This window comes from Calliopsis andreniformis, chromosome 12 (genome assembly GCF_051401765.1).
Source record: "Calliopsis andreniformis isolate RMS-2024a chromosome 12, iyCalAndr_principal, whole genome shotgun sequence".
NCBI classification, from domain to species: Eukaryota; Metazoa; Arthropoda; class Insecta; order Hymenoptera; family Andrenidae; genus Calliopsis; species Calliopsis andreniformis.
In genome coordinates, this window is record NC_135073.1 from 16,922,748 (window position 1) to 16,944,470 (window position 21,723).

The following is a 21,723-nucleotide window of genomic DNA, read 5'->3' on the forward strand; positions in this document are numbered from 1 at the left end:
GTCACCGCAATATTGTTATTTTAGTTAACATCATCTATTTGAATAAATAATTGTTATTAATTTTATGTAGATATAATTGTAAGATGGCCATAAGTGCGTCTTTTCATCGCAATGTATTTTTGTTAACGCAAATAATTGAACCTAGCGATGAATTTAAGAAACATTTTCGTGAGGTATCGTATTTATTGAAAGAAAGAAAAATAATAAGTATACACAACGAGTGACAATACTTTTTTTCTTCTAGGGTATGTTTGACAAACCTAACACAGCTGGTTTTTTATACGTCTCCCATTATTTATTAACAATATATGACTCTGAGCGTTTTCATAAGTTAGTTGAGTGGCCAGTGATTTGCAAGAAAACTGAAGCTAAATACCGAAACAATATCAAAGACTATTTAATAACTCTGGCTACGGAAAATTCAGACATTGGTTTTCCAACTATACTTACATCTCATTTAATTCATGCTGGTGGTAACAAGTTTACAATAATTATGTGGAAATTATCTCAAATTGTATTGAGAAAGTACATCACTCGAGGAAGTAAGATAGTTTCCATGGAAATACTTTTTTTAAGTTTTAGTGTTATCATAATTTCTACTTACATCATTTTTTATTGTTTCTTTTTTATAGACACTTATGATGTTATGTTTGCACCACGAATAATAACTGAAGATGGTTTAGAAAAGAAATTTTTATCAGGAAATATTGCAACAATTGATTCTAGACTTTCTGACATTCATAAGAATATATCAGAAATGGAAAAAACAGTTAAAACTGCTTTTGAGTAATATTTTTTTAACATGTGTAAATTTAAATATAATTTTAACTGAAAATTTAATGTTTTTCAATTTTTTAGGGAAGAGAAAGAATCGTTAGCTAATATTAGAACGCAAATTTTTGAAAAAGAAGAGTCAGTTTCAATCTTATCACGTGAAGCTCCTGTTCATGATACCATTAAAAAACGATTAATTGATATCCATGATGAAGAAGTAATACAAAGTAGGTGACATATTCAATTGATTTTTTCAAATATAATTGCTAGTATATTTCACTTTTAATTATGTAAATTTTAGTGTGGAAAAAGAATGTAGATGAGGGAATGAATTACATCAGTAAAAAAAATATAGTATTAAAAGATATAAAAGAACTTAGTGATAAAATAAGTAATATAATATCAGGCAGTTGTACTGATACAAACATGTTAGATGGGAATCAATTGCAGAAAATAAATTATGTGGAAATTTCAGAAGCACTTCCTTACATGCAAGTAAGTGTTATAGTTCAGCACATTAGTACTGAATAATGATTTGTATTAAAATACAGAAATCTAAAAAAATACTTTGAATTTCAGTGCCTCCTATTTCAGTTATACAAAAATGATAAATTAGTACTAAATAAATTTCTTTTGCTGTTCAATTCCTTGATAACTCAGTTGTATCAACAATTCAAATTAAATTCAGTAGAAGACTTCACAGAATGTTCATTACAAATAAAAGCCAGTTGTATAGACGCGAAAACAGCGTTAGATATTTTTCAAACAAGTTTATCGAATATCAAAACGTTAATAGAAACACAGAATATGTTATGTCAGAAAAACATAACACAAATTTATGACAATACTATGTTGCCTGTAATGAATGATGTACTTTTAATGTCGTCGCCACTTATGAGAATTGATACTGATTATAGTAATGTAGAAAGTGATTTAAAGAAACGATTAGAACTTACTCCAGTAGAAGGTAAGGTTCATACAGCTTTTATATACTGTATAAGTATAATTAAATAAGAAGGTATGTAAATATTTTTTAGCTGCGCACAAGTCATTATTTTCGAGATACGAACGTCTAAAACAAGATCAGATTTCACACGAATCAAAGTTACGAGAAAACTTTTTGGTATCCCGAATGAATCTTAATGATACAATTTCAAATATAAACAGTGAGAAACCATTTTTACTTACTCGTATGACGTCCTCTGCCAAAAAGTTAGCGCCATTCAAACAAGCCGAAAAATATTCTCAATTATTTTCTAGTCGTATGAGGAGAAACAGAGCAGGTTTGTAATTGATACAGGATTCTTTTGGCTAAAATATTTAATTACAAAACATTAAGCTTTAACTTGTTCCACAGCATACTCAAGTATGATGTCTTTACCTAGTTCTTCGAAAGCAAACTCGACTGCAATTACAAATGCACCTGAAGAAATGCACAATATATCAGAATTGACATTAAATATTTCAGTGAAGAGTCTCTGCAACAACAGTATGGAATTTGGGACACCTGAAAAGCTCTCTGTTAAACAAGAAAACAAGTCTGATAATACATCTGAAACGGAGGATGTAGTAAACGCACTTCCGAATAAACCCATTGTATTAGATATATGTACAACACTCGAAGTAGAAATTGCAGACAATTGTGATAATAGAACTGTTGAAAGTGAACAAATGGTAAAAAACAGAAGACGTTCCATCGGCGACTTAGTTGAACGTTATAAAAAAATACTCGAACGCAGCAACCGTACCCCAAGCCCTAACAGTATAAATGTAAAACATAATAATGAAAAACTTAATAACTGACAGTTGCAGTTTAGAACTGACTACCAGGACGTTTGGAAGGAACCCAAAAAAACTGCTGTCACAGCTACTTTTTTTTGTAGTTACCGTGGCAAATGAGGATCTGAGATCAAATCAGAAGTCACGAGACAATTAGAAATCAGAAATTTCGTTCTCTAAGTAATGTAAATAATACTCCAATATATTATTGTATATAATAACGTAGGATACAGATTATGAACTTTTGTATTATTGAAATTATATTTTATATAAAAATAAGACTGTAAAATTGTAAATACTGTTTTTCATGTATCTTTCAATACCACAGTTTTATCACAAGTAATCGTTTGTCATTCAAATCATTCTACTCCAATGCCGCGCTATTAGATCTAGGAACATTTGAGTATGAAAAAATTTATAGAGCTTTCGAGAAGAAATCGTCCTAGATAGCCCTCTAGCGGGTATAATTTTTGGTGTCACGATTATGGGTATATGATAGTCAATCTATACAGAAGTGACTCATGACAAACATCATCTTAGGCGGCGGCACTGTGCAAAAGATTTCTATTAGTAGTTCGTTGAGAGTTGGCGCGAGGCTGTGCGTACCTGATTCGTACAGTTCTTTGTAGAATACCTCGTGTGTGTATATATTACCGTTTTACATTTATAAGGAATTGTTATTATTTTTACTATTTTGTTCGAGGAAAAGTTGAATAAATAGACAGCCAAGATGTTTTGGGGTAAGAAAAAACCAATGCAAACGTACTTCTATAACCGTAAACACAGATTTGTACGAAATTTGCCGGCAAAGAACTTGTTTCAGAATGGCGACGCCATGTGGTCCCAAAGTGATCCCCACTTTTCGAAAATACCAAATACGATTAACAATTATTCGATAACAGTAATAATTGTATAATTTTTTGCAGGTTTAATAATGGAACCAAACAAACGGTACACACAAACCGTTGATAAATCATTCCACGTGTCCATGGCGAGTTTAGATCTCACAACAGCCGGTAAAATCTTTACGTTATTTTTGAATTTTAACACTAGATTATCTTCAAAATTTTGATATTTTAAATAGCACTTCAAAAATAACGTTTATTTGCACGAATGGAATTCGTATTGGTAAAAGTTTAAGTACAACGAAATTGAGATTACTAAATATCCAAAAAATGAAGTTGCATGTTTTTATATACAGTGTCATTCTTTATGATACGTTGTTCAATATTACTATATTTTATTTCTTTCTAAGTTTTATTAAAATTATTATGCATTAATGTAAATAAGTTTTTTTTCCTTTTGTATATGTTGAGCATCAAATATTTTTTAGCATAACATAGTTTTAAACAATATTGTATTTGTTACAGATGATAATGTGGTTCAAGTAATGTTATGCTATGACAATAGAAATTATCTACTTTGTAGTTTAAAGAAAAACACAACATGGCAGGTACCATTAGATTTAAATTTTCAAGAGGGAACTAAAATAGCATTCACGTGTAATGGTCATGGTAATGTGCATTTAACTGGTTATCTGATACCTGATGAAGACCTTGACTTGGATGAACTAGATGAAGAGGAAGATGAAGAAGCACCACAGCTTGTTGACAAACAGTCGAAGAGGAAAGCTATGGACTCCTTGAAAAATGATAAGAAGGTCAAACGTCCGAAACAAGAAATCGAAGCAGAATCTTCAGAAGATGAAGAGATAGAGTTGTTAGATGGTAAGAACGAGGATAGTGACACTGAAGACTCTGAGCTAGATGATGAATTACTGTTAAATGAAGAAGATGATGAGGAAGAAGAGAGTGAAGATGATGAAGATGATGAGGAAGAGGAGGAAGAGGAGGAAGAAGAAGAAAAAAAGGTAGTAAAACCTCAACAAAAGGATAAAAAAAATAAACAACAACAGCAGCAGCAACAGCAACAACAACAACAACAACAACAAAAGAAAAAGGAAGATAAGAAAAAAATGGTAAATGGTAAAGAAGTAAAACAAGAACAGCAAGGTAAACAACAGAAAAAAAATAAAGGAGAAAATAAACAATCAAACGAACAGAATGCACAAAATGAGCAAAGAAAAAAAGTAGTAGAAGGTGGAGTACAAGTGGAAGAATTGAAAGTAGGTAATGGTGCACCTGCAAAACCTGGAAGATTCGTGTCGGTGTATTATGTCGGCCGCTTGACGAATGGAAAGAAGTTTGACTCGACGACACAAGGAGAAGGATTCAAATTCAGGCTAGGAAAAGGTGAAGTAATCAAAGGATGGGATGTTGGTATTCAAGGAATGAAAATTGGAGGAAAACGACGTATTACGATACCACCAGCTATGGCGTATGTACCATTATTTATAAATTATAAAAAAATTCAAGTTTTCAATATATAATCGTGACTATTTAATTTTTTATGAATAACATATATGTTTTAGGTACGGAGCAAAAGGTTCACCACCAGTTATTCCTGGAAATAGTACCCTGGTATTTGAAGTTGAACTTAAAAATGTTCACTAAAGATTGAGAATGTTTTACCGCCTTTTCAAGTATTTGTTAATTGATACATAATGTATTTTGGAACAATGAACGAAATATCCGTTTTTTATCATCCAACAAAGCTTCAATTTTTTTGAAGATGTTTATAATATATATTTTATACTATGTAATATCGTTTAGAAAATATTCTTATAGTTTAAATGTGATGTATCCATATAAGTAAAATAGCGTACTAATTTTGTTTACAAATGTACACATAATGAGACATAAGATTCCTGAAAACTCTAAGATCACTTACTGAGCGTTGAACCAATAAATAGCGTTTATAGATAAAATTATGCCTTTTTCAATTGAACGAAAATATTGATTAAATATTTTTAATGAACATAAAAAAGGGAAATGGGTTTGACGAAATTACAGGTATTAAGTTATGTCTTTATATTTGATTTAACACAGAAAAGTAATATATGTGTCAAGATGTACATTCTTCAAATATACAGTACTAAAAATCACAAATAAAAACAGTTTACATGTACTATATATATGCACAAAAGTCTTTTATTTCATAACAGTTATCTATGTTGCACGTTAATTGACTTGAAACAACAATAATTAATTTACGTAAAACATCAATATACTTATAATTATAAATACTTGTGTTGTACTTTCAGAAATCTAAAATGCAAATATGAATTTTTGTTCATTATAGTTTAACAAATTTCAATCAGATTTCTTATCATCTTGATTTTTCTTCCATGATAATGTACAAACTCCATTTGTGCATTCTTTTACAAGTTGTGGAGGTTGTTCATCTTTTGCAGTTTCCTTATCTTTATTTCTAAACTGCCACCATTTTAGTAATAATGGCTGTATCAGAAATCTCCATATAATGAGCAGAATGGGTATTGCCACACAGGGTACACAAACCATCTTAAAATGATTTTTTGGGAAACCTGAAAAAAATTATGAATCATGAAGTTTTTAACTATACATGTAACACGAATTTATATAGAGACATTTAGTCATTTATTTTTGCATATAATGTAAAATTTGGAATCTTACCTTAGATTAAGATATATTTTCCTTAATAATACTTGAAATAATCAAGTAAACAAGAAAATGAAATATAACCTCAATGTTGAATCAAGAAACGAGCAGTATAGTTCAACCCTAAATTTGACATTAATGTTTTTGTAATTTCCACAAGAAAAAACAGTAACGAGTCAATATTGCTGTCACGAAAATCTGAACTATATGTTTATTATTCTTCGTCGTATTTCAGAATGTTTATTACACGTCAGCTATCGCCAGCTTCCTTGCACAGTCACGTTTAAACGAGCATCTGTACGTCACTGATGACGTTACAAGCTATATTTCCTAATTAAAATAAACTTCCTTCAATTACTATTATTAGCGAAATAGCCAATAGAACATAAATAAAATTCACGAAGTGAAAAAATGTTTGAATTTATATTTCGTAAATTAAAAAATATAAAAACAAGATTAAATAAGTACCACTATAGTCTTCACAAAAAGGGAAAATCTACCTACACATTCCTTTTATGTATTTTTATTTTTGGATCGTCTGACTTCCATGCAATTATTACTTGAAATGATTTGATCAGGGTATATATTGTATATTAATATTCGTACATAAGAACATGGTCACAGCCACATATTGCTAACAGGATCTGAATCCTGCTAATTTCAACTTAACTGTATAAGGTACTGAGAAATACATAAAGCGGATGTCAGTCAGTGGTTTACAATAATAGCCGTCACGAGAGAGCTTTAATCGAATGACTCGATTATATTCAGGACAGAAAATATTAGCTTAATCGACTGGATATCAACATTATTTCTAATCATACCGTCAGTAATTATTGACTTTTTTCCTGTATATTATTTTCTATAGGCGCGAAGCGCGCAAGCGATAGTTGACAGAGTCCGCAGACATGCGTTCTCCATCAACTATAATTGTGGTGGGAGATCTAATATTGAACGACCAACATTTTCTCTGTCCTGAGTACAGTCATTCTTCTACCCACAGCTTTAACAGCCATTAGCCATATATTCGACTATTTGATTCATAAACAAACAGTCTCACATACTTCCAAATATTTTACGCCCTCTCGTCACGGATAGTGAGACAACGACGACACTTAAAACGAAGAAGACTAGACCGAAGAAGGCGGTCAGAGCTCTGCACCATTGTCGTTTCCGCTTCGCCCGCGCAATCGCTCGGCCCAACCGTTCAGCACGAGAAACGTCCAACGTGAAGTCTAGATCCCCAGTAGCAAATCCTCGTATACGATGCTCCCAATCATCTTTACTCGATGCCACGACCATACCTTCGCTGGACGAACCACCGTCGCTGCACTCCAGCTGCTGAAACATCGGTCTTGATACGTTGGTTACATTGACATTGTGAATACCATTCTTCATACACTAAATATGTCAGAGAATGAATGGACTTGTAATCGCTCCAGTCTTTACTAATTTAACATAGGAATCATTTACTATTTTTTCAGGAAATACTAAAAGCTGGGGTCAATCACCTTTTTCCATTAAAACAAGAGGTGATCACCTTGAGTCGATTCTTTCTCCAACCTGAGATCGATCATACGCACACGTATAAGAATTAAATAGATACAGGCTGTAGTTCGAAATTAACTGAGACTGCTAAAACTGTTGAATAGTGTATACAACTTCAGCAATATTAACTCCAGCCAATGTTGATCAGAGGGCAATAATCTATTCTGAAGCAGGTTCAACGAGACTCACCGTCGCGTATTCCGGTTCGCTCGAAACGAGTTTATTCAGATTTTGTTTGGTCCCTCCATTCATACCAATCGTCTTTTTCGCACCGATCCCAATACAACGGTTCGTATACGCATACTGCGCACCTTGAACACGGTAATCCAACCGATTTGAGCATTTGCAAACGTTCAACCCGGAAACAGTTTTGTCGTTCTGCGACGTTAGTCCCGGTGTCGTTTCTGGACAGTGGTCGTCCACCAGGACGACCGGGGATGAAAGACTTTCTTTTTTTACCAGCTGGTCGTCACCCTTCGACGACGACGACGACGTGGGTAGGTATCTGTGAGCGTGTTCACAGGTGCATAGGGAAGTGTACCATGCTGGATTGTGCACGTAAAAGTGCCGCATATTGCTGTAGAGTTTCGAGTTTACCGGATTCATCCTCGAGGAGGCTCTGTTGGTGCCACTTCTGTCGCCCAATAGGGATTTCTTGCTAGACAAGAAGGAGGAGTTGTGGTAAACGTATTCGTAGATCCCTCCCTTTACGCCGATCCCTTGGGCGACTTTATGGGAGATATTGTGCAGTATCTCCTCCGGTGTCATGACGGTCTCGCCTTCTATCACAGAATTCAGGGTCCGAGATAACTCGAGGAGGACGTCACGAGCCGATGCGCCTCCAGGCTTTTCGCAATCCCGGTCACAGTACGAGTAGGCGTACGCGCAGCCACAGCCGCAACAGGCGTACAAAGCTGTCAATGAATTGTATCATTTAGAATAGTCGTTTCACAGTGTCATTCAGGAAATTCAGGTGATAATAGAGACCAGCAGAGTTGGAGAAGTAAAAAACGTATAATGTCTCACCATCATATTCAGGATTTTCATCGCCATGACAAAGTTCCCGAGGGCCAGGGAGCGCAGACGGCCAGATCGGACGCGGGATCGCCTCACTCTCGTGAATCACAGCGAGCCCTCCACCGAATTGGTCTTTCATTGTCAATGGTACAGTACGAAAAAAGCCCTGGCCAGGGGCTGCAGACGCGTAGCAAGAGTAAGAACCTGCAGATAGTGGAGGAGAATAGCTGGAATAGCCAGAACTGGTCGAGGTACGGCAACATCTTTTGGGATTGTTCCGCGTAGTCGTGGTAGTTGTCGAACCAGCTACGAATCTCGACACCTCGGCGTCTATCGAGTCAGGCTCTATCCTGTATAATTTGCATTTTGTTAGATCGTGACGCCTAATACATCTTACGCTATTCAAAATAGATAAAAACTAAGAATTGTGACCTGAGTGGTTCTACTGGTCATTATGCAAGTTTATTCAATTTTTTGATTAGAAGAAAGCTGCAAATTGCTGAGATTATATATGTTTCTACTATCATAAAAGCTGATATCGAAAATTCGTGATAGTATGGACGTAGGAATTACGCAACTAGCGTTCACTTTGAATGTTACGCTCGACTGACGAGGAACAGGCCCTTTACCATTCCGTCTCGTGCAACTCGGTTCTAGGCACAGCGTACAGACTATCAGGATTGCAAGCATATCGCTCGTTCGGTAGATACAAGGCCAGCTTTACACCGTCACCGTCGGGGGTGTTCTGGTTCCCGGCTGAAACTGTCAAGGCCGTTGCGATCGCGGCGCTGGAACAGAATTTCCCGCGTTCCAGCATCCCCTGATACGGTCCAACGGTATCACCTACAACAAAGTAACAAGATATTGGAATCTTAAGATACTTACACTAATCGTAAAATGTTTTTAAAGAGAGTGACTCGAGTAATAGCTGTTTCTGAGAAAACAGACAATTACTCGAGTCGTTACGTAGAGTGTAAGAGCATTGCTCTTCTCGATACGTTGTCGAGAGCCGATGTGGCAATATGTCAGGTGAAACAGCCTGACGATTAGCGAGTCACCTTGGAACGTTTAACGGCAGAATCTCTAGCGCCTTTTACGACCGCAGGTCTTCGGACTTTCGATTATCAAGATTGTTCGATACAGTGAAATATGAGGTTTGCGTTGAGGCAGTCATCACTTGCTTCGTTGAGTAATTGATAAATTATAGGCATAGAGTTTAGGGATTCGTGGTGCTGAGTTCATCGGAGAAACCAAGAGATCTTAATAAACGTGAGTAGAGTTAAATCATTAAAAAATTCTTCAGAATGGTATATAATGTGACATTACTAATATCCATCAAGATCTTTTTCTTCCAGTTACTTTTAGAAATCTCTAAAATGTTTGCCTGTAATTTATTAATATTCTGTATGGTTTATTTAGGGATATACTCAATGTACCAACTCAAGTTGGTGATTGAGGAATATCGTGTGCATCAATTGAATAGATAGGATCAGTGAATGACACTCGTACCCCGATGGTTCGTGGTTGATGACGGCGCTACCGCATGGGTTAGACGCAGGTTCGTCCAGGGCCAGTAACCACCGCTGCATGCTCCTTTAAAACGATCGGCCGCGGACTAAATGCCGCACGCTTTCATTTTCGAGTCCCCTGTTTCCCACCGACATCCCAGCGTCCCTCTTTGCCTTCTCGATACAATTGTGCCGCTATAAATAGAACCAAAGCAAGAAAGGATAATATTGATCTAACTCAACTAGAGTCAAATCGATGATACAAACTGTACACGTTTATAATACATATTTTTCAATACACGTAACATAAGCTATGTAATTGTATGCCATGTCTGAAGAATGAATATTAAATAAGCATAAAATTATGGAAAGTTTGTACCATAAACTTGTGAGCTTCTTTTCTCATTCCAAATTCTTTTTGATCTCTTATTGGTATAATGGAAACAAGTTTTTGAAGCAATGGTAAACATCAAGGGACCTTTGTAATACTTTTTAAGAGGCATACAATCCCTTTGAGATTTTTTTTTCGTAGCCCCGTAATCGTATTAGCGCGACTGGTCATCTGCATGCGCGTATTTTTAGATTTCTGATCGACGATCAACCTGGATTCCTTGAAACCCTCTTACCGGTCCTCCTGTCTCCCCCCTCCATACGTTTTCCACCACCTTTGTCTTTCTACAAGAACCTATAGGTGTCGTAATCGTGAACGTCCGCAGTACACCCAATATCGCGGGGTAATCGAGCCAGATTATTGTATTCTCGCCTTGTCGCCTGTCCCTACCTCCGATGTTCAGTGGCCTAACTTACGAAGTGGCGTAATCGGGACTCGAGAGAGGCGCCTTCGATCCTCCGAGAATCGTCTCGCATAGAAATTAACGAGGGGAATCGTGGCGCCATTGAACGAGAAGATCCTTGTTCTCATAATCGACAGGGTAGCTCACGAAAGAGTTTCAACACTAGGCCAAAGATTACTGTAACTTCGTGAAAAGAAGTCATACACTAATCTTCCTGGAGTCATTGTATAGAGCGAATCCTTTACTTTCACATCTCTAAGTTGAATTTCCACGAAGATGTTTTTTGAAGCGCTATGAATCATCAGAATTCTGTAACTTCCTTCTATACATCTTGTATATCTCTAATTATCAGAGCACTGTACTCTCCTAAGTGGTAAGAGATGGACTCATTATTGTCGGTTTAGAATTTCGCAAGAATTCATAAGCAGCCGTTTCGTCACCCTACCTCCGGTGTATCTTCTCGTTCTCACTGACGGTTCACAGCACATCCGAGCATTTGTAATTCTAATTTGACGTCGATAGAACATCGAGATTCTATTTCTGAAATTGTGATTCCTCCGACACGATGGGATCGTTCGATTTATTAGTGGTCTGAGAAATGGTTTCTCGAGAAGGTATTAAACCGTCAGAGGAGCCATTTAGTATTGACACGGTGGATGATCCACGTTTCAAGGTCGCTTTCACATTCGTCATGTTCACATAAGAAATTGAACAACGTGAAACGGGTATTACGTTATCCGGGACATTCTTCGCAGACCGACAAGAATGTAGGGTAATGTCATATGTCTGTAATAACGCCCGCTAAAATAGCCATTACTGTTATCTCGTCGGTGGTCTGAAAATTAATCGTAACACCTTTTAATACAGAAACACTCGGGGGAGAAGAAAGTTTGGCACTTTCATCGCGAAAGTAAAGTTAATTTTAATAATACATTTCGACGCATCAGAGAGATTTTTTCGTAAATTATTGCCATTGTAGAGATCAAGTTTCTTCACCATTATAGTTACATCAGTAAAAAGAAGTCAACTTTAACGTGGACTCTGTATTCTAATACCTAATTGAGGCCAGGTATAAAATCATAAATCAGTTAATTGAGTACTGACTACGCAATTCACATAGAGTCCCTACAACGAAAACATTATTATGGTAATAGGAAGAGTACCCTAAAAATTGTAAGTAGTACGAGACAAAATCGAACGTCTACCAGGAGAACCGATAGAGTAGGACAGCAGGATGTTTTGCGGCAATGTACCCTGTTTACTCGTCGCGTAACTTACGCAGTAAGAGTGGTACTCCAATTACCTAGTACCATGGATCAGCGTGCACGCCGTAGCGCCCAACACTCCGCATTCCGCCACTTCCAGCCGGCCACTTTCACGTCGCTACGGCTCGCTCCTCTCGATGTTCACGTATTACACACGGTGCACCCTGGAATGTCGATTGACGTTACAAAAGTCCTGTGCTTGGAGAAGAATGCGACTTCGAGAGCCACAAGCTCGATATTACGCGGGGTACATAAATATACAGGGTGTCCCAGAATGGGGTATGGATTTTGATTGCAGTGGAGTGCAATTATGGACGCTTGAGAAACAGACGAGGGTAAGGAGAACATTTGTGGTCAGACAGGGAGAAGAGAGGTCCCCTTGTATCTTTCCACAATTTTCAAGTATCTGAAACTGGACTCTGGTTACTAGTCACAATTTTAATTTCATTTTTCCTATGAATGAAAAAGGATATCAATAAATTTAATCCTATATTGTCTTCCTTTTTCATTTAGAATTACAGTATTTCTGCTTATACCATCAGCTCTGCGACACCCTATAGATACATATGTAGTTCACATAGAAACGATATTATGTAATCGCCGATTTTGCTCAGCGAGCCGATAGAAAATGATTTGACCAATATAGTAGCTTGTTAATTAGCAAGAGAGGAAAAGAAATGGTCTACAATTTTCTGTAATCGCTTATGAGAGAAACGAGGGACATTAGGCGAAGCGAGTATTCGGGCTGTAAGAATCTTATTTATAGTTGCCTCACAATTATTTCTACGCTTTTGTGTCATAGCTTTGCTCAGACGATTGAGACAGCCTCTCTTCGCTTTCTCTGTAATTTATGCCTTCGACCCCTTTTTCTCAGTTTTTTTCCTTTTTGGTACTTTCGATTCTTTCTAAAAGACGTTTCTTAGTCATTTTCGGAGAGATCGGTATATAATTGACGATCGCATGGCTTAATTAGCCGCTGAGTATATCGGATAAGCGCAAGTAGACAATGGTTACAGTACACTGCCTCCTAAAATCAAATTTAGATTTAAGATTTCAAGGTGCAAAAACCTTGGTGTACCGAGGATGGACTACCAGTACATTATTCGATCTCGGAATTCTTAATGAGCTCTTAGAAACTAGTGAAACTAATTTGATTAACGAGGAAAGCAAGCAAGAAGTTCGTAATCGCGTGAGAAAAACTCAGGAAATTGCAATAATTGTTGCCCCTTTCTTCGCCTTCGTTCAAGGAAGAGAATAAACGAAGACCATAATCGAAAGTCGCGTCATCCGTTCTGGAACGTAGGAAAGCGAACGAAAAAGGTGGCAGAACGTCGTAAAGGACTTATCTCATAGGAAGATCGGTGCACGCACGGAGCGGTCCACGAAACGGAGCCGCGAAAAATATTTGACTCGCGAACTTTCACTCGCACTCATTCAGGGCCGTCCCGTGAAAACGTACTCGGGCCCGTGGCACGAAAATAACATGGCCAGAGCCCAGTCGCTCCGCCCCTACGCGGTACGACACTTCGAAAGAAACGAACTTGTCGCCAAGTCTGAAAGGACTAGCCCCCTAAAAGATTCACACGACCGCTTTCTCGATATCGAAAGTGGACATGTGTGATTTCTAATCGATCGGACCCACCTTCGTCGGTTTTGAACGGCGGTCAAGCTTCTTTAATAACTTTTCATTCATTCGTTCGTTTAATTAACAGAGGGTTTCCATCGTAAGAGAAATGTTAAGGTACGAGGCGAATCTCTCTGTTGGTCTTCACCGAAATTTCGAATATTGTAATGAAACTCTAACATAGATGTATCTAGTATATTTGAAACGACTGTAAACTTAAAATAGATGATAAATAATGGTAATAGAAAAATATCTGAACCTTAACATCCGCTCGTTAAATAAAAATTCATCAGTACAATTGCTGAGTAGCTAAATGAACCAACTCGAATCCTCATATAGAAATTAGAATATCTTCTACTGCTTGTAAAAGTCATAATCTATGTCAATAAATTCTAATACTCGCATTAATAATCATTCCTACTGCTAATTAATCTAAATCCTAATTTCAATATCAATTCTCACAATATACAGCTTTTGCATTTTTTCAATTGTTTAGAGCGTAAAATCAAGTTTGAGGTCACCGATATGTAGGGCAGAGATTCCTACATGATGCCAGCGGAGAGAATTTTCTTTTGGAGGTACAAGAAAGACAAAATAGCCGGAGGCGAGGCGCGCAACTTTCATACACCGCAGATTCGTGTTTCGTATACGGTCGAACGAGTATATAAACTACATGAGCGATCAGAATGTGTCCAAGGGGCAAATATAGGCTTTTCATTTCGTCGGAGAAAGTACAAAAATAACAATTGCTTCGTGGCAATAAGCCCCTGTACCTGTGTCAATGTGTTCATCGATGGTATTGCGTCAGTAGGCTGGTTTGAGCGTTGTACGTGCTTCGACGGTCATTTGTCCAGAGAGATAGCAATGATTTAACTTCCTTTGAGAGACTAATCACTCGTTACACTCAGTAAATTCTTTAGTATATGACTATTCCTCGTAGAAAGTTGTTAATTCTTTCGTTCTTTCAATTTAAAGGCAGAATAAGGTCCTGTTGAATGGAGAAAAGTTATTGTAAATGAAAAATTAAAAAGTATTGAAGTCTAAATATTGACTGAATCACCTATCATCTCTTACTTAAAAAGTACTGCAGAGGAATAAAAAGATCCATAGAAGAATCTTGGAAATGTTGATAAGAGGATGCTGAGTAATAATTAGACTATTAGATATCAATAAAATCACTCATCTCCATCTTCTTCTACTATTCAAATGGTAATGCAACGTTTACGAAGAAAAGGGGTGACTATACAGATATAGGAGGTACCTATAGGTACAATTGTTGGTGCTTGACCAAAACAATGAGCCGTAACACGACCAATGGTGACCGTTATCCAAAGCAATAATAAACAAAGCAGAGCTAAATTATACGGCGCCTCCAGTTACCTTTATCGACCTCCTACCAAATTCAGAATGTTCCACTGTGTACCTTGAACGACTACCTGTTTTAATAAGCGCACGTAACCGCTATAAATCCTCAACCAGAATGGTAATTCGCGTGCCACCTGCGTGGGCAATCCCTCGCATAAATTTTGTACATCTTTTTTTATACGAAACAACTGTGACTTTACGAAAGATCCGAGTTCATTATCAATTTGGAAAAAAAATTCATAATGAAAATAGCTCAATCGAAGCTTAAACTTGACTTTCCAAAAATATATATGTATATCAAGAAATTTTAAACCCTAAATAAGGGTGTCTATAATTTAAAACGCGTTTATAGCGAACTAAATTGGATATTGCGATAGATATCGGTTGCAGCGAGACCAAACGATCGATTTAAGCAACGAAAAGAATGAGGATCAACCGGGTCATGAAAGTGAACGACCACAATTCCTACGGAGGACGAGCTCCGCGGTTGAGAAAGATCGACTATGGACAGACCCTGACTTTTCGACCCGCGGCACGATGACTCGTGGACCATTGATCGTCTCGTGTTCTTATATCCTCGTCCTTCGACTCTAACATATGGCCATCCTGTCGAGACTCACTTCGTTTCGCAACCCTTGTCACCACGGAGGGTCGCGCAACGTACTCGCAGCTCGGTATTTAAAAACATACATCTTCTTTTCACTTTTTTATGAACGATTTCGCCCTCGCCCTTCTTTCGATTTAAACAATATTCTCTGTGCCTGTTTAATAAGAGAAACAAATATTGAAATTAGCTCTCAATTCATAGATTCAAGTGGGACTAAATTTGATTCAAGAGAATAAAATGGATTGAATCTAATTTTTATGCGTTATAAGTTTCACTTGTAAAAGTAGTCTATGATAATTTAACTCCGAAGGAAGGTTTTTTCATCTTAAGTGGTTGGAAGTAAGACTAAGGACATTACGAAATGAATTAACTCTTAAATAAGATAGAGATGAGAAATAAGAGAATTAAGTTCTCGAAATTATGGGTCAGGTGCAGCGCACCTGAGAGGGTAGTCAGAAGAATAAATACACATGTTGATGGCTTCGCGTCATCGCCAGTGGAGTAATGCAGGTGCTGTCGCGGCGAGACGAATATGATTTACGATCGAAACGCAACACCATGTATGTCTTAATCATATGGCTGCAATCTAATTAGTTGATTCACCTACACGTACAATGACTTCAATTACTTAAAAGAAATAGTATTACTATACTAAAAAAAAACCTATTTCCTTTCATTTTAATAAAATATTCAATTCTCTCAAATAGTCAAGTATCCCCTGAATGAAGTATTTAAAAATGAACCCTATGCTCTTGATTACTATACATATTATTTCGTAATGATAGAAGTGTCTAAAGCCGAACGTTAATTGCTGTCTGTAAAAGAAGAGGGAGGAGCAAGAGAGTTAGAATACTTCAAGCGATGGCAATCGAATTGATTTATAAACGAAAAAAAAATTCAAATCTTTAGTTTCAGTAGGCTCTGCGCGTGCTGAAATACCTGTGCTTTACCTCTGTCGCTCTTGTTATCTTGATTGACTTCGTGCACGGAGGCTGGGTGCTCGGAAGACTAAAACTTTCACGTGCGTGCCAGCGCGACCGTTACACTCACGATGTTGCACCCGCGGACGCCCAAAAGAAACTGAAAGTCCCGTTTCGTCGTACTGTAAACCTCAACCTCAAAGCCTGTCCTTTGTCTCCTGTCTCTCTTTCACGCATCATATTACCTGGACCGACCATGCACGTAAACTTCGCACCTCTACCTGTGCCTGAACTTCAGGTTATCCAAATTAATTAGGGTACATTCGCGTGACCGATATTTAGTAATTTATTTACTAAGATTGCAAAACTTGTTTTCTCATGCCTTTCATGCCTTTTATGGTTCTTGTTAAAATTGACGTTTTAACAAGAACGCTCCAGTTCGATTTCGCTGAATCGAAACGATTGTACAATTTACGAATATATGTAAAACGATGTTAATTGTGTTTCAGGTACCTGAGTCTCGGGTCGGAATTCTGGAAATGTATAACCACGTTCAACAATAACAAGCAGCCTTGGGAAGGTCTGGAGAAAGTAGCCAAATATGATAAATGAAATAAAAAATTAGAAGCATTACTTTTGTGTTTCGTTCATCAAAATACCTTGAATGTTGTAGAGGTTATAAAGTTGGAGATATTATTTTTTAGTCAACTCTTGTAGATTGTCGATTCTTATGCAGGTATATTCTAGTATGCGATGTATATACAAATGTCAAGCAGATGTTAGTAAGCTGTTGTCTCTGGGAAGCATAATGAATAAACTGAAACCGAAGCATTGTCATACGACACCTGGAAATACCATTACCTTTATTCATATCTGTTCTTAACATAACCACTGAATTGCTACATAGTTTGCACGATTCACAACGTTCGCAAAGGTTCACAAGTGAAAAAATAAGTTATATTACTCAGAAGCAAGTTGAGTTTCGGTTTAGGAACAAATCGACACATTTAACTGAACTAATTTCGAATTTCGAAGTATCGAAATTCAAAATTGAATGCTATTCGATAGTCGCTGCGATATGTTCGATATATTCTTCGATATCGACAGTCGATACAGATGCAAAGGCGTAAACAGTAACCGCAGTAACCTTAATGTGCGGAAACTGGTGGAAATTGTAATTAATTGTAAATAGAATTTTCGTTAATAATGGCCAATTTTAGTGAAGACTTGTTCGATGTTTTTGAAGAAACGGAAGATGTAATTGAAGTAATTCCCAGTTCAGTGAAACAAAAAGATATAAGCTCGTCAGTGAACGAAACGTAAGAATGAGCTAACCTCTATAACCTGTGTATGACTTGATTCAAAGAGTAAACCCGTATATTAATTATAAACGAAAATATGATTGTGTAGGAAAATTAATGCGGAGAGCGGAACGAAGCGACAGTTTGAAAACGATGAAGATGTGACTTCGAAAAAATTAAGATCAGATCCTGTCTTAGAAGACATAAAGTAAATCAACCTTACATATTTTCCCTGAAAGCTAGTTTGATGGTATTTAATTCAAGTATGTTTGTCTTTCCTACAGTATTGAAGAATTGGCCCCACGTATCAAAATACATACTATAGATACAATTGAATCATGTACACACGAAGTTGCAGTTCCACCAGATTATGACTATATACCATTGGAGAGCAAACAAAGCAAACCAGCCAAAGAATACAAATTTGTTCTAGATCCTTTCCAAAAGGAAGCAATACTATGCATTGAAAATAATCAGTCTGTTTTAGTTTCTGCACATACATCAGCTGGTAAAACTGTTGTTGCAGAGTATGTGTCAACATGAACTAGTAATAAATATTTATATATACCGGTCATTAATTATAAATTTTCCAGATATGCTATAGCATGTTCATTAAGAGACAAGCAACGAGTAATTTACACAACTCCTATAAAGGCATTGAGTAATCAGAAATATAGGGAGTTCTTTGAAGAATTCAAAGATGTTGGTTTAGTAACTGGTGACGTTACTATTAACCCAACAGCTAGTGTTCTTATTATGACCACTGAGATTTTAAGGAACATGCTTTATAGAGGATCAGAGGTTTGATTTTTTTGTTAGATTTTTTTATCATTAATTAATTATTACCATATTAATAAAAACTGTATTTTGGTTAGGTAATGCGCGAAGTTGGTTGGGTAATTTTCGACGAAATTCACTATATGCGTCATAAAGAAAGAGGTGTTGTATGGGAAGAGACATTAATATTATTACCAGACAATGTACACTATGTATTTCTTTCTGCTACTATACCCAATGCACGACAGTTTGTTGAATGGGTAGCACATTTACATAAACAACCGTGTCATGTTGTCTACACAGATTATAGACCAACACCTTTACAACACTACATATTCCCTGTCGGCGGAGATGGAATCCACTTGGTTCGTATGACACAATAAAAAAATTCATTTAGTTCAATTTAGAAAGTTATACTTACTTCTTTATATTCAGGTTGTAGACGAAACGGGACAATTTAAAGAAGAAAACTTTAACAGAGCAATGGCTTGTCTACAAAATGGCGATGCAGCTAAAGGAGATACAAAAGGTCGTAAAGGCGGTATTCGTCCATCAAACGCCGGGCAAACCAATATTTTTAAGATGGTGAAAATGATTATGGAAAGAAATTTTGCACCTGTAATTATATTCAGTTTTTCCAAAAAAGATTGCGAGGTTTACGCGATGCAATTGGCTAAATTAGATTTGAATACTATAGAGGAAAAGAAACTAGTAGATGAAGTTTTTAATAATGCTATGGATGTCCTTAGCGAAGAAGACAGGAAATTGCCACAAGTTGAAAATGTATTGCCCCTTTTAAGACGTGGAATAGGGATCCATCACGGCGGTCTGCTCCCTATTCTGAAAGAAACTGTGGAAATATTATTCGGTGAAGGATTGATAAAAGCACTCTTCGCGACAGAGACTTTTGCTATGGGCCTGAACATGCCAGCGCGAACAGTTTTATTCACGGCATCTCGAAAATTCGACGGCAAAGACTTCCGTTGGATTACTTCAGGAGAGTACATACAAATGTCTGGTCGAGCAGGCAGACGAGGCTTGGACGAAAAAGGAATAGTAATATTAATGATAGACGAACAAGTTAGTCCAGTTATTGGCAAAGCAATCGTACAAGGAAAACCAGATCCAATTAATTCCGCGTTTCATTTAACTTACAACATGGTCTTGAATCTTTTAAGAGTCGAGGAAATTAATCCAGAATATATGCTTGAACGAAGTTTTTATCAGTTCCAAAATCAAGCTTCTATTCCTGACCTATATAATAGTACGTAAATCACTTATTTTGCAATTGTGTGTTACAGACTTACATAAAATGATACTTTTTACCAATTATTACAGAGGTGCAAGAATTGCAAACGGCATATAATGCAGTGACTATTGATAAGTCTAATCAGATATCATCTTACCACGACATACGCGAACAACTCGAACGTCTTAGTACTGAATTCAGATCATTCTTGACAAAACCAGAATACTTACTTCCATTCCTTCAACCTGGAAGGCTAGTGAAGGTATGTATGTACTATTACTTGTAAGTTAAAAATATGAAATTTTCTAATCGCGATAATTCTAGGTGAAAAATGAAAATGAAACATTTGATTGGGGTATTATTGTAAACTTTAAAAAGAAGAACCCTAAAAATCCCATGAAAGATAACACCGTTATTATTATTGATATCTTGCTGCATATTTCTAAAGATTCGAGTGAAGGATGCCCAGTACCTTGTCACGAAGGAGAGGAGGGTGAAGTGGAAGTTGTTCCGGTTTTACACACATTAATTTCTCAGATCAGTTCACTTAGATTGTACTACCCAAAGGATCTAAGGCCGTCTGATAACAGGAAAAGTGTACTGAAAACGATACAAGAGGTTAAAAAAAGATTTCCCGATGGACCACCATTGTTAAATCCAGAAACAGATATGCGAATAGAAGACGAAGCATTTAAAGACATAGTTAAAAAGATTAAAGTATTGGAAGAAAGACTGTATGCTCATCCTTTGCATAAGGTAAAAAGAAATTGTTACTGTATACTTATTTATTACAATAATAAAAGACATTTTATTTCAATTAAATATAGGATCCCAATGTAAATACACTATACGAACAATTTCTACATAAAGAAGAACTGGCCAACCAATTAAAACAAGCAAAACTTGAATTGAAGCAAGCTAAATCGATACTTCAAATGGACGAATTAAAATGTAGAAAACGAGTATTACGACGGATGGCTTATTGTACGGCGTCAGATGTTATAGAATTAAAAGGCCGTGTGGCCTGTGAACTTAACGGAGCTGATGAGTTGTTAATGACAGAAATGATTTTCAATGGATTATTTAATACATTAAGCGTACCTCAAGTAGTGGCGTTAATTAGTTGTTTTGTTTGCGATGACAAATCAAGTGAAATGCCTAAGACGACAAAAGAATTAAGTGGTCCATTGAGGCAGATGCAAGATTTAGCCCGAAGGATAGCGAAGGTATCAACAGAAGCTAATTTAGAATTAGACGAAGACGCGTACGTGGATACGTTTAAACCGTATTTAATGGATGTGGTGTATGCTTGGTGTAAAGGAGCGACATTTTTACAAATTTGTAAAATGACAGACATTTTCGAGGGTATGTTATAAAAAATTTTAATTTTACTTATGAAATAACTGATTATGCCTTTACATTTAGTTTGTTATGCCTTCTAGGTTCAATTATACGATGTATGCGACGTTTAGAGGAAGTGCTTAGACAATTATGTCAAGCGGCAAAGAATATTGGAAATACAGATTTAGAAAATAAATTCAGCGAAGCAATTAAACTGATAAAACGCGATATTGTATTTGCTGCATCTTTATATTTATAATAAAAGTTCTTAGAAAAATTTCCCATTATTTTAGAACATGTATATTTTTCGTTACG

General features: G+C 36.4%; 4 protein-coding genes and 1 long non-coding RNA gene across 5 annotated transcripts; 4 read left to right on the forward strand and 1 right to left on the reverse strand.

The window, feature by feature from the left end:
- The first annotated feature begins 83 nt into the window (after positions 1-83).
- Positions 84-2,835, forward strand: LOC143185812 (uncharacterized). The gene is made up of 8 exons (XM_076389076.1): positions 84-173; positions 245-542; positions 633-786; positions 859-1,001; positions 1,076-1,269; positions 1,354-1,741; positions 1,812-2,057; positions 2,114-2,835. Exons 1-8 carry the CDS (start codon positions 84-86, stop codon positions 2,575-2,577), a joined length of 1,977 nt encoding a protein of 658 aa, XP_076245191.1. The 3' UTR covers positions 2,578-2,835.
- Positions 2,836-3,147: 312 nt separating this feature from the next.
- Fkbp39 (FK506-binding protein 39kD) lies at positions 3,148-5,595 on the forward strand. The gene is made up of 4 exons (XM_076388808.1): positions 3,148-3,293; positions 3,480-3,569; positions 3,924-4,890; positions 4,985-5,595. Exons 1-4 carry the CDS (start codon positions 3,284-3,286, stop codon positions 5,064-5,066), a joined length of 1,149 nt encoding a protein of 382 aa, XP_076244923.1. The 5' UTR covers positions 3,148-3,283; the 3' UTR covers positions 5,067-5,595.
- Positions 5,596-7,084: 1,489 nt separating this feature from the next.
- LOC143185639 (uncharacterized) lies at positions 7,085-10,772 on the reverse strand. Its single transcript, XM_076388809.1, has 4 exons — positions 9,287-10,772; positions 8,667-9,007; positions 7,830-8,554; positions 7,085-7,430 (listed from the first exon to the last, which is right to left on the reverse strand). Exons 1-4 carry the CDS (start codon positions 9,472-9,474, stop codon positions 7,149-7,151), a joined length of 1,536 nt encoding a protein of 511 aa, XP_076244924.1. The 5' UTR covers positions 9,475-10,772; the 3' UTR covers positions 7,085-7,148.
- On the forward strand, positions 7,090-17,369 carry LOC143185640 (uncharacterized). The gene is made up of 3 exons (XR_013002941.1): positions 7,090-7,472; positions 7,577-7,624; positions 17,250-17,369. It is a non-coding gene; the product is annotated as an uncharacterized LOC143185640 (long non-coding RNA).
- A 561-nt stretch (positions 17,370-17,930) lies between these two features.
- On the forward strand, positions 17,931-21,693 carry Mtr4 (exosome RNA helicase Mtr4). Its single transcript, XM_076388989.1, has 10 exons — positions 17,931-18,059; positions 18,151-18,249; positions 18,326-18,568; positions 18,635-18,842; positions 18,917-19,183; positions 19,254-20,082; positions 20,157-20,329; positions 20,392-20,823; positions 20,895-21,432; positions 21,510-21,693. The coding sequence occupies exons 1-10, from the start codon at positions 17,947-17,949 to the stop codon at positions 21,665-21,667; spliced, it is 3,060 nt and encodes a 1,019-aa protein (XP_076245104.1). The 5' UTR covers positions 17,931-17,946; the 3' UTR covers positions 21,668-21,693.
- The last annotated feature ends 30 nt before the right edge of the window (positions 21,694-21,723 follow it).

Bases quoted from the DNA above. Each gene is read 5' to 3' on its own strand.
- LOC143185639 (XM_076388809.1), bottom strand. From the start codon at position 9,474: ATGCTGGAACGCGGGAAATTCTGTTCCAGCGCCGCGATCGCAACGGCC. The intron at 9,008-9,286 runs GTAAAGGGCCTG...CAAATTATACAG, and splicing joins GAGTTGCACGAGACGGAATG to GATAGAGCCTGACTCGATAG. The intron at 8,555-8,666 runs GTGAGACATTAT...ATTCATTGACAG, and splicing joins TGAAAATCCTGAATATGATG to CTTTGTACGCCTGTTGCGGC.
- Fkbp39 (XM_076388808.1), top strand. The intron at 3,570-3,923 runs GTAAAATCTTTA...TATTTGTTACAG, and splicing joins TTTAGATCTCACAACAGCCG to ATGATAATGTGGTTCAAGTA. The intron at 4,891-4,984 runs GTATGTACCATT...TATATGTTTTAG, and splicing joins ACGATACCACCAGCTATGGC to GTACGGAGCAAAAGGTTCAC.
- LOC143185812 (XM_076389076.1), top strand. From the start codon at position 84: ATGGCCATAAGTGCGTCTTTTCATCGCAATGTATTTTTGTTAACGCAA. The intron at 787-858 runs GTAATATTTTTT...TCAATTTTTTAG, and splicing joins ACAGTTAAAACTGCTTTTGA to GGAAGAGAAAGAATCGTTAG. The intron at 2,058-2,113 runs GTTTGTAATTGA...CAAAACATTAAG, and splicing joins TATGAGGAGAAACAGAGCAG to CTTTAACTTGTTCCACAGCA.
- Mtr4 (XM_076388989.1), top strand. From the start codon at position 17,947: ATGGCCAATTTTAGTGAAGACTTGTTCGATGTTTTTGAAGAAACGGAA. The intron at 18,250-18,325 runs GTAAATCAACCT...TCTTTCCTACAG, and splicing joins CCTGTCTTAGAAGACATAAA to TATTGAAGAATTGGCCCCAC. The intron at 21,433-21,509 runs GTATGTTATAAA...TATGCCTTCTAG, and splicing joins AATGACAGACATTTTCGAGG to GTTCAATTATACGATGTATG.